Consider the following 11416-nt stretch of genomic DNA (forward strand, 5'->3'; position numbering starts at 1 on the left):
GCAGGTTTTATGCCTGTCCGAGCCCTGACCTTGCTCCTGAGCAGTGCTGTTTCTCATCAGCCTCTGTTCCCTCTGGGGGTCGCAGGGCCAGGCAGAGACAGGGCTGCTGGCGTCACCGGGCACAACATTGTGTTCCCACAGCCTTTCTTCCTCTAGCTCCTGGACTATGTGCTGGAAACCTGGTCACCCTTCACCCACCTAGTTCAGTCCCATGGCGGGGGCGTTTACTACTGGCTGCCCTGCCATCTGCCCCAGGGTAATAAATCAGGGCAGAGCCAAACTGCCACCATCTCGCGTGGGGAGCGTATAAAAGGAGAAGAGATCTGAGAGCCACAAGCCTTCAGTGGATCCCAGAGAGCCAGGGACCCCTGGGAAGCATGGACGGATGGAGCAGAATGCCTTGCTGGGGACTCCTGCTGGTGCTCTGGGGCTCCTGTACCTTTGGTCTGCCTGCGGACATTGGCGCCCTCAGACGGTAACTCGGGCTAGAGAAGGTGGCAGGGGTGCAGGGGTTCTCATCAAACACTTCTGGCTTTCAGATATGTGCTGTCGCCTGGTCCTCATGACCAGCTGGGCAGGGAGGCATGGTCCCATTCAGAGAGATCAGGTGACTCGCCCAATGTCACATAGCCAGTAGTGGCAACCAGTCAAGCGTGGAAGCCATGTCTTTTGATCCCTGCTCAGAGCCTTTGCTTCCTGCACAGATCACCATGCTAGGCACTGTGGAGGAACTCAGAGATGATTGTGACATGCTCCCTGCCCTCAAGGAGCTCATGGCCTAATTATTAAGAAGCGTGTGGTATGGTTAAGTCTACTAGGGAATAAGCATAATACAGTGCTTAAATTCAAGGCTTCTAGAGCTGAACTGTCTTGGTTTAAATTCTGCTCCACCAACAGAACTAACTAGCTTTGGAACCAGAGGCAAGTTACTTAACTTCTCTAGGTCTCAGTTTACCATTTTAAAACAGGGTTAGGTTAATAACAGCACCTACTTCACTGAGCTGCTTTGACGATTAAATGAAATAACAAAAGTAAAGCCCTTAGCATGATGTTGTCAAAACCCAGCAGTCATAGTTCTACAGGGTAGGTTGTCACAAAAGTCAAAAGAAAGGCTTAAGGAAGCCCAAAGGAGAGAGAAGAAAGACCCGATTCACATCCATATGCGATGCCAGGCCCTGCGGAAACAAGCAGCTCATTGAGGCTGCAGAGGGGAGACACAGGGTGGGACAGAGTGGGACAGGGACTCGTGGAGAAAGGGGTTTCTGTCTGGGGAGTGCGGATGGATCAGAGGACCTGCAGGTGAGAGGGCAGGTTTTGCGACCAGTCATAGTTGCTAAGCCTGTCAAATGCTTGGGGTTTCACAGGATCTTTTCACATATTTCATCTCATGTCATCCTCCCAATCCCACTTTACAGATGAGGACACTGAGACTCTGGGAGGTCACATGGAGAGGCTGAGCCTCAACACACACTGGGCCTTTTGTTTCCAAAGCCTCTTTTTCTGCTCCAAGGCTCCCAGAAAAGTAACTGCTGGTTTGGGGGTGTGAGGTGAGAAGCTGGGGGCATCCCAGCAGCACGTGCCTGGATGCAGCCCCCACCCCCAGGGGAAAGGCAGAGGGAGGTAAAAACAATCTTGTTCTCTTCAAAAAGTGAAGAGTGGGATGGGGCCAGGACTGGATAGGAAGTCAGGAATTTGGAACACAGCTGTGAGGATTTTGCTACCTGCTATGGGCAAAGCGTCATGCCAGACACTTTGGGACATGTGAACGAAGGACCCCCTTCTCAAGGTTCTTTCATGGCTTTTTACATACACAATTTACACTTATAGAGCAATAGGCAGCTCATTTAATCTGTGCAGTGACTCTCTGAGGTAGGTACTACTATTAAGTCCATTTTTAGAGAGGACTTCATGGGGTCTCAGACAAGGCCCAGAAAAGCTAGGTAAGTTGTTCAGAATCACACAGGGAGTACGGGATTCCAGCATGTCCCCACACCACCATGCCCTCACCGCCGGACAGAACCACCTCTGCGAGCATTCAGTTGTGTAGTGCTGGCTGTGAGCACCCAGGAAGCACGAAGCAGGAACCTAAGCAAAGGTGAGGTCAGTGTGAACTGGAGTTCATGCACAAGCGTCCTGGCAGCGGGGGTGCATGCTGGGCTTTGAAGGAGGAATGACTGTGAGAGAGGGGGCGGGGAAGAAAGGGACTTTCTGAGAGGAAAATGGTAATAGAAAAGGTCCAGAGCAGAGGCTGTTAAGAGTAAATAGTGGAAAATACACCCTCTTTGGGGTCAAGACTCATCTGCTCCTCTGTTTTCCCATCTGTAAAATGGGAATAATAAAATTACCCACCTCACGGGATGGCTGAGAATTGAATAAGATTATAATTGCAAAAATACTTTTTGAATAGTAAACTGTGTTATGAATGTGACGTCATGTCCATTAAAATATTACACTGACAGGCAAATGAAATATCAAAATGGTATTCGTATTCACGGGCACAATGGGGTACATAGAATGCAGGGGTGTGAGAAGGAAAGGGGAGTGCAAGAGCAGGGGGACTGGCAGAAAGAGGGACCCTCCCCTCACTCCTCCAACAGCCAGGGACATCTTCCAGGCAAACAGCCTCCTTATCAGAATATGGGGCACCCTACGTGGAAATGAGGGCAAACACCCTGCTTGACTCTTTGTTCCATCACTTCCACCACATCACCCCTGGGAACCTCCATTTCCTCATCATAAAGTGAGGACGACGCTAGTTTGCAGAGTTGTTACGTGGGGACGTGGCAGCTGAGTATGCCGTGAGTTTCCCAAATCTCTAATTCTGCCTCCCAAAGGTGGTAGGGAGGTGTCAGGACAAGAAGCTGAGGGGCTGAGATTAGGCTCAGGAAGGCACATCTTTCCAAGGACAGGGCACACAGGCACTCTGGGGATGCCAGCCTCTTTCCCTGCCCCACCCAGTTCAGTTGGTCCACTCCACCCCACAGCCCTGGATGGGCGCCTGCCCCAGGCATCCTGGAGCCCCGCAGGCTGCTTCAGGAGTCTGCTGCCACCTACAGGTCTCATGTGGCATTGCCTCCTCCTGTCCAGCCTTGAGGGGAGCACTCCCAGCCTTCCTCTCCTTAGAGGAAGATGTTGCATGTTTCCTCCTCTGTCTACACCCTGATGGAGCTCCTTAAAGGCAGCAATGACCTTTACCTTTATATCTCTGGTCCCCAGCTTGGTGCAGGCACAGAGGAGGTGTTCAACATGTGAGTATGGAATGAATGAATAAATGAATGAATGAACGATCAAATGAACAAATGGCCTTGCAGTGATCAAAATTAGACAAGAGGAAGGTTGAGGGTTATTTAATACCAGTGCAGGTGATTCACGGAGGTTTCTGAATTCTCCTTCGCAAGCCTAAGAGCACAAGAGTGATTCTTAGGTACCCCAGCCAAGGTTAGCGGTTGTGGTCCTAGATGCTCCAGACTACATTACGGAGGAGTACAGAGTTCTTCTTTTTTCTTTCTTCGCTCTGGGCCAGGATCTTCCTCAAGAAGATGCCCTCGGTCCGAGAAAGCCTGAAGGAGCGCGGCGTGGACGTGGCCAGGCTCCGGGCTGATGGAAGCCAGTTCCCCAAGAGACTCTCCTTCAGCAATAGCACCTCGCCCGTGGTTCTCACCAACTACCTGGATGTGAGTGCCTGGGCCCTCGCTCCTCCAGCAGCCTTTTTCTCTTAGGCCTAAGGCTTTCTTGGCTCTTTCCACTTGACTGAGTTGCTGAGGAGCACTAAACACCCTACCTAATTCCCCTTTTACAGCTGAAAAGCCTGTAAGCTTTCAGGCTGAGGTACAGAGGGCAGGGAAGAGCTCAGAGGAAGGATTAGGTTTGGAACTTGGGAATCCAGGGTCTAGGCCTCAAGCCCAGGCGTCACTGGGGAGCAGGAGGTGTGTGTGGTTCTGAGGTGCCCCAGCCAAAGGGGCAGATGCAAGCTTTTGGGATCAGGCTCAGTGCAGCTTGACTGCTTTACTGAGTCAGTGGCTCAAGGGGTGGGGAACCTTCCTACTTCATCTCCAGTATTTTTATTTTGCCCTCTTGTCTTACTCCTTGGGAAATCATAAGACAATGCTAAGCCTCCCACCTGGGCCCTGCTGGAAAATGGAAACCCGCAGAAGGTGTATGATTTGCCTAACAACACCCCGAGTGCCAAGGGGGGTATTAGGCGAGACTCCAAGGCCTAAGGCTCCCCAAGCCCTCCAGCTGCCTCTTTCACCCCTATAGACTCAGTACTATGGCGAGATTGGCATTGGTACCCCACCCCAGACCTTCAAAGTCGTCTTTGACACAGGATCGGCCAACCTCTGGGTACCTTCCACCAAGTGCAGCCCTCTCTACACAGCCTGTGGTGAGCCCCTAGTCCTGTGGCACCTCTCCCCAAGCCCCTGCCTGCCCGCTTGGGCAGTCTTGCCTCACGCCCAGCTAAATCTCTCCTACTGCCATTTGAGCTGTTTCCTCTCTGCCTCTGCTCCCATTGCCCCTAAGAGGAGAGGGAAACGTCCCCCACATTCCTGATGTGGCCATCAAGGTGAGATAGCAAGCTTCAGGAGCCCTCGGTCAACCCAGAAGGCCATTCCTCACCGTTCCAGAGATCGAGGACTGAAGTCTCAGACCCTCCAGGCACATGGGCTCTTCCATCCCTACCCTTAGTCAACAACCTCTTCTTGGGTGCTTACTGTGACCAGAATCTTCCCCCACCTCAGTGTTAAAAATTACTTTAAAATGTTTCATTTGAGACAAAATTTTCAGATATGGACACATAACAGGGGCTCAAGAAACACAGTCCTTGATAGATGACACACGTTTTTCCAAGCCTCTGACTGACCTCAGAGCCACCCCACGCCTGCACCTAAATCCTTCAACCACACAGGCCACACCCCCATGCACCTGCCTCCAAGGCCCGCTGCCTGGGCCTCTCTTGGACAGACCTGAGCCTATGTCCCTCTGCTAGAGATTCACAGCCTTTACAACTCCTTGGAATCCTCCAGCTACATGGAGAATGGGACGGAATTCACCATCCACTATGGATCCGGGAAGGTCAAAGGCTTCCTGAGCCAAGACACGGTGACTGTAAGTCAACAGATCCCCTGCCTTTCTTGTCTCCAGAACTGTCCTGCCACTCTAGGGCCCATACCTGGGGAAGGTGCCATCCAGCCCATGTGGAGCTGGGGACAAGCTCTGCCGCCAGACAGAGCAAACGCGAGCTCCTGGCTCAACAATGGGTGATTTATAGAGGCTTTTGCATTTAACTCACACGCAGAGTTTGTCTGAGCCCCACAGCCTCCAAAAAAGTAACCTGCCTGAGATCACCCAGCTCTGACTAGGCTCTTCACCAGACCCTAGACTGAAATCAGGGTCAGAGTCAGGACCAGTGATATTGTTGACACTGTGGTCAGGGTTAGTTTTAGGGTCAGGCATAGGTTTTAAGGTCATAGTTAAAGTTTGAGTTTAGGACTAGGGATAGGGCCTGGTTTTGTTTTCCATTTGGCCTGTGTCTGATCCTGTCCCCATTCTGGGGTTTCTCCAGCCCTTGCTCTGTCAGAGTCACAGGAGGGCTACTCATGGAACCTGGAAGGAAATCAGTACAAGCCCTCCCCTTGTCTGTGAAATCAGGGGGAAAGGGAGCATGCACGTGCTGCAGAAACCCTTATCCTATAAAGGGGGTGGAGGCCTGAGATCCAGTCCTCCTGAGGTGAAAGCTGGGCCATCGGGCTGGGGTGTGGGCGCGCCTGGCGTCTCTTCTATCATGGCCTGGCAGTACTGCCGTCTCAGTCTCTGCCCCTTCCAGTCCCTGGGCAACCCCAGTTCTCTCTGGACTCCACTGCCTGCCTAGATGCAGATTAGGAGAGATATGTGTGGGGAATGATGAAATGATTGCTATACCTTGAACCGTTTGCATCCCTGGGGCCCCTCGTGTGGAAGCCCGGAATAGACCCTGGCCAGGGATGGGCAGTGGGCTTGGTCTCCTCTGATCTTTCCTCCCACAGGTGGGCGGAATCACAGTGACACAGACGTTTGGAGAGGTCACAGAGCTGCCCCTGATACCCTTCATGCTGGCCAAGTTTGATGGGGTTCTGGGCATGGGCTTCCCCGCACAGGCCGTTGGAGGAGTCACCCCCGTCTTTGACCACATTCTCTCCCAGAGGGTGCTAAAGGAGGACGTCTTCTCTGTCTACTACAGTAGGTGGGCCTGGGACTCCAGGAGCCGCGGCAGGGGAGGGGAAAGAGGCAAGAGAGCTGAGAGAGTAAGAGGAGAGTTTGGAGCGAGAGAGCTGAGAGAGTAAGAGGAGAGTTTGGAGCGAGATTTGAATGTGTCCATGATTACGTGGTATTCAAATTCAGAGCTGCGCTATCCAATATAAAAGCTAACATTTAAATTTAAATTAATTAAAATTTAATAAAATTAGGTATTCAATTCCTTAGTCACATTAGCTGCATTTCAAGAGGTCAGCAGCCACACTGGCTAGCAGCTACCATATTGGATAATACAGACATAGAACATGTCCGCCGATGCAGAATGTTCTGTTAGGCAGCACTGCTCTAGAACAAGAGGAGAATGTGGAGTGGGAGGCATGCTGTGACCTGGGGACCTTCCCTGTGAGGGCCAATGGCCCCTCTCACAAAGAGACAGCTGATGTCGCTTATTCATTAATTCCTTATTTGCTTATTCATTGATTCGACAAATATTAGGCCTATGTGCCAAGCACTGTAAGAGGCGCTGAGGGTATAGCCATGAACACAATAAACAAGACAGAGTCCTGCCCTCGCAGAGCCTACAGTCTGGCAGGGTGGACAAGAAACATGACAATGTGATGAGCAGGTAACACAGGGCCAAAACTGAAGAAACTTTTCAACTCTAGGCTGAGCTTATGTGCAGTGTAGCTGGACTTCGGGAAGCTGTTGGGTTTAGAAAGACAGTATGAGCTGGAAACAAGAATCATGAGAGTAAGAACATGAGGCCAGTGGCAGTGGAGACAGAGAGGAGGGTCGGACTCCAAAGAAATCTCAGAAGTAAAACGGAGAAAAGTGTCCGGTTTGGTAAGAGAAAGGAAAGCACTGAGAAAAGGCCATCAAGTGGCTCTGCAGCCAGGTCAGACAGGGAAGGAGCTGCTTTAGAGGTGGAGTAAGCCCAGAGGGCGAGCAGTTAAGAGGTGAGTGTAGATGTCAGGACCAGAAGGGCAGATGTAGGCTGCCTTGAGAAATTCAACAGGGAAGGGAATGTCAGGTGGGGGTGCAGGCAAAGATGAAGAGAAAAGCAGAGAAAAGAAGGGTGGGTGTTTTTAAATGCTAGAGGATTCCTGAGCATGCTTGCAGGTGGATGGAAGGCGATGGAAAGCGAGAGATTGAAAATGTGGACTAAAGAGATAATAATGGAAGGCACAGGAGCCTGAAGGCCATGGAAGGGAGGATCCAGTAAAGGGAAGAAGGCGAGCTTTGTTGATGGAGGAAACTTTCAAAAACATCTTTAAGTATTGGGGGAGGGCCACTGGGTACTGGATTTGTACAAATGCATGTGCATAGCTACCTACACACCTGTGCACACATGTGCGTGTACACATGACTCTTGTTAGGATACCCTATCTCTCACACACATACACACGCACGCGCACGCACGCACGCACGCACGCACACACGCACGCACACTGGAAAGCAGCCCTAAGGTGGGCCCTGAGCTGTGGGGGGCTCTGTGCCTCATGGAAAAGAGAAATGCAAGGGGGATCAGCTTCAGACTGCGCCCCAAGAGCACTGGCTCCAGTCCCCCTATAACCCACTCACTGCCTAGGTGACTTTAGGCAAGTGACTTCACCTCTTGGTGACTCCATTGCCCAAGGGGTAAAAGAATGCAAAATACCCACCCTGGCTGGTGAGGCTCTCCAGAAACAAAGGCTTCCTTTCTGCTGTGTCTCTCTCTGCAGAAATTCCAAGTAAGGAGATGAAACCCCCCACACGGCCCGGACTTTCCAGAGTACCTGGCCCAGAATCACACCCACCACCTGCCCAAAATTCACCTCACAAGCCCAGGCTCCGCTGGATGCTGACGTTCTCCGCTCTGCCCCTGCTCTCCTCATGTCCCGTCTACCGCCACCCAATAGCTCCCCAAAGTCCCCTCCCATGTACCTGCTTAACCCACAGCAACCCAAACCCAAGTGGGGGAGCAATTTGCATTGTGTGCATTCTACTGGCTGTCCTGGTGCCCATTCCTTTTCTGTGACCTCACTTGAGATGCTTTATTGGGTGCAGCTGGACTAACCTGGAACCACCACTGCCTGGGATGGGGGAGGGGCAAGAAAGGTGGCGGCATGGGCTGCAGCTTCCAAGCCTCACCATCCCTGCCTTCCTCTGCCCCAACCTGCACCGGGGCCTAACTTCCCCCATTGCTGGGGCCACTGGGTCTCCAAGAGCCTCTGATCTTTCCTTTAGGAATTCCCACTTGCTGGGGGGAGAGATTGTGCTGGGAGGCAGCGATCCCCAGTATTACCAAGGCAATTTCCACTACGTGAGCATCAGCAAGACTGGCTCCTGGCAGATCAAAATGAAAGGGTCAGACATCTTCAACCCTGCTGCTGGGGGTGGGGCGGGCAAGGGCAAGGCTTCCGTATTGCTCTCTCTCCAATGCAGCCACTTCTTAAGGCACAGACAACATCTGCTCTCTGCCTGCTCTGTCCAGGGCTAGAGAACACTGAGATGTGAGGGACAGAGGAGAGGGGACCTACTGAGGGGAGGTGGAGGGTCACTAAGCACATGCTGAGGGAGGGGTCAGCACCTTTCCTCCTCCACCTCCTACCTTATGCACCACTCACTGCATCACCAGACCACCAGCATGGCCTCCCATCACCCACCCTCACTCAGGAAAGCCGTGCGGCCTGGTAGCCCCCCTTCAGCCTTCTGTCTGATGTGGCCTCTCCCAGGGTGTCTGTGAGGTCGGCCACCTTGCTCTGTGAGGACGGCTGCATGGTGGTGGTGGATACTGGCGCCTCCTACATCTCAGGTCCCACCAGCTCCCTGAGGCTGCTCATGGAGACCCTGGGCGCCAAGGAGCTGAGTACCGATGAAGTAAGAAGCTGGAGGGGCGGTGCCAGGGGTGGGGGAGCGCCACCTGGTCCAGGGCCCCAAGTCACCCCGTCAGCATTAGGTCCCAAATGAGGCCCCTAATGGGCCCTCACCTCCTTACCTCTTACTCTCTTCACGTGTGGCTAGGTCTCCCCTGGGGGAGTGGGGGCAGGCCACAAGCACAGAATGGTGTCTGCTGGGAGATCTCCAATACTCAAAGGGGCTCCCTTTACCCTCCCCCCAGTATGTTGTGAACTGTAACCAGGTGCCCACACTCCCTGACATCTCCTTCCACCTCGGAGGCAGAGCCTACACACTCACCAGTGCGGACTACGTATTACAGGTGAGGTTCCAGTCTGCTCCTCAGTGACAGGCAGGAAGGGGGGACAGGGGCCCTCAACAAGTCACGGTGACAGATTACTAGGCCAGAAGTTCTTAAACTTGGCTGTTAGTCATCTGAGAGCTTTTAAGAATCCCAACAGCAAGCCACATCCCCTACCTACTAAATCAGAACCCCTGGGGGTGGCACTTGGGAATCAGTTTTCAAAATTCCCCAGGTGATTCCAATGTGCAAGTATAGGAATCGCTCTGATAGGCACCTTTTCTTTTTCTCATCAAATGCTCCCAGTAATGCTACACTTCTGTATTCTTATCCCCTTCTTATCCCCAGTAGACCTAAAGATATTAAATAACTTGACTAGGATCAGAACCTCTGCCAGACAGTAGGTCGTGAAGGTAGCACTGTGCCTGCTGCATTGTGTACTCAGTGTTTAGCACAGTGCCTGCTTCCAGGAGGGGTGCGATCTCTGATGGGTTGAAAGGGTCGTTGCCACAGAGGTGCGGTGTAGATGGGGGAGAGGAAGAAAGACATTGCTGAGAACAGCCCCTGGAGTCGGGCAAGGTGAGGGCAGAATGGTCATGTCCTGGACGGTGGGGAAACCCTCGTGCTTCCTGCCAGGACCCCTACAGTAACGATGACCTGTGCACACTGGCCCTCCACGGTCTGGACGTCCCACCACCCACTGGGCCTCTCTGGGTCCTGGGTGCCAGCTTCATCCGCAAGTTCTACACAGAGTTTGATCGGCGTAACAACCGCATTGGCTTTGCCTTGGCCCACTGAGGCCCTCTGCTGCCCTGGCGGTCTGTCCGCAGTCCTAGTCCGGAGTTGGAACCCTCTCTGGTAATGTCCCTGCTTATGCTTGTGTCCTCATGTTGGGGCGCAAGGCAAGGAGCTCCTCCTGGACGCTTGCCCTGTCCCAACACTGGCTCTTCCCTGCATTGGGGACAAACAGAATAAAGACTTCATGTTCACAGCCCTGTTGCACCTGGGTCCACTAGGGTTTGAAACAGAGGGAGGGGCAGCTGCATGGTCATGCGCAGACAGGAAAGTGGCACAGAATGACAAACATACTCACCAGGTGTCTGCAGCGCTCAAATGGAGTTATTTACACAACCTTGGGTGGGAAGTTTGCAGAGAGTCAGCCCCTTGCCCTCTGCAGTCCCTCAAGGACCAAGACTAATGCTGGAGCAGTAGGCTGTGGATCAGAAAAATGCTCCCAGCTCATGGAGGCCAGCCACAAGCTCAGGCTCTGCACTGCTGAGCTAGCTAGGCCTGCCTCTCCTGCACTGCAGACCTCCAACCCGACCCATGGAGCCATTTACACTGCAGTCCAAGGCTCCATCACCTAAAAATGTAGACCACTAGAGATCTAACTAATACATGTGGGAGAAACTGAGGATCAGAGAATGAAAGGCATTTGGCTGAGATCGCTCAGTGAAGTGTGAAAAATCAAGATTGGAACTCAGCCTGTCCCATTCGGGCCCTAGGAGCTTTCTACCTTCCCACATGCAGATGCGCTTTCACAGGGAGGGCCCCCGCACCCAGGCATGGGGCCACATTCCCAGGCACAGGCTGCTCTCTTCATCTCAGAGACTTGGGACAAGCTGAAGTTTTCTCCCACTCCTATCCTTTGGGCTGTCTGCAGGGGATGTATAGCTCAGGAAAAGAGGGGAAGCATCCACCTCAAGTCACTGATGCTGTCCCTCCTCGTGGTAGCTGCTCACCCTCTTTTGACCAAAAAAGGTGAAGCACTGAGTGGCCTAACCTGCAAATCTCACACTTCTAAAATGGCAGCCTCTTGGGATTGTGTGGGACCCAGGGTTCCTCGAGGGTTCTACAAGGGGCAGCATCCCTCTGTAGAACCAACATGATTCTCTAAGTTTGCTTGCCTGCCTGGCTTTTTTTTCTTATTGCAAAAAGGGTCAGAGTCATTGCCCTTTCCAGCTGCACATCCTGGGGCTCCATGACCTTAAGTAGGCAGCGCTGCCC

General features: G+C 52.7%; 1 protein-coding gene across 1 annotated transcript; it reads left to right on the top strand.

Annotated features, from left to right (window-relative positions):
- Positions 1–377: 377 nt before the first annotated feature.
- On the top strand, positions 378–10223 carry REN (renin). The gene is made up of 10 exons (XM_011373026.2): positions 378–475; positions 3524–3674; positions 4261–4384; positions 4988–5106; positions 6024–6220; positions 7953–7961; positions 8458–8577; positions 8946–9090; positions 9332–9430; positions 10046–10223. The coding sequence occupies exons 1-10, from the start codon at positions 378–380 to the stop codon at positions 10205–10207; spliced, it is 1224 nt and encodes a 407-aa protein (XP_011371328.1). The 3' UTR covers positions 10208–10223.
- The last annotated feature ends 1193 nt before the right edge of the window (positions 10224–11416 follow it).

Source organism: Pteropus vampyrus, unplaced genomic scaffold (genome assembly GCF_000151845.1).
Source record: "Pteropus vampyrus isolate Shadow unplaced genomic scaffold, Pvam_2.0 Scaffold217, whole genome shotgun sequence".
Taxonomy (NCBI): Eukaryota; Metazoa; Chordata; class Mammalia; order Chiroptera; family Pteropodidae; genus Pteropus; species Pteropus vampyrus.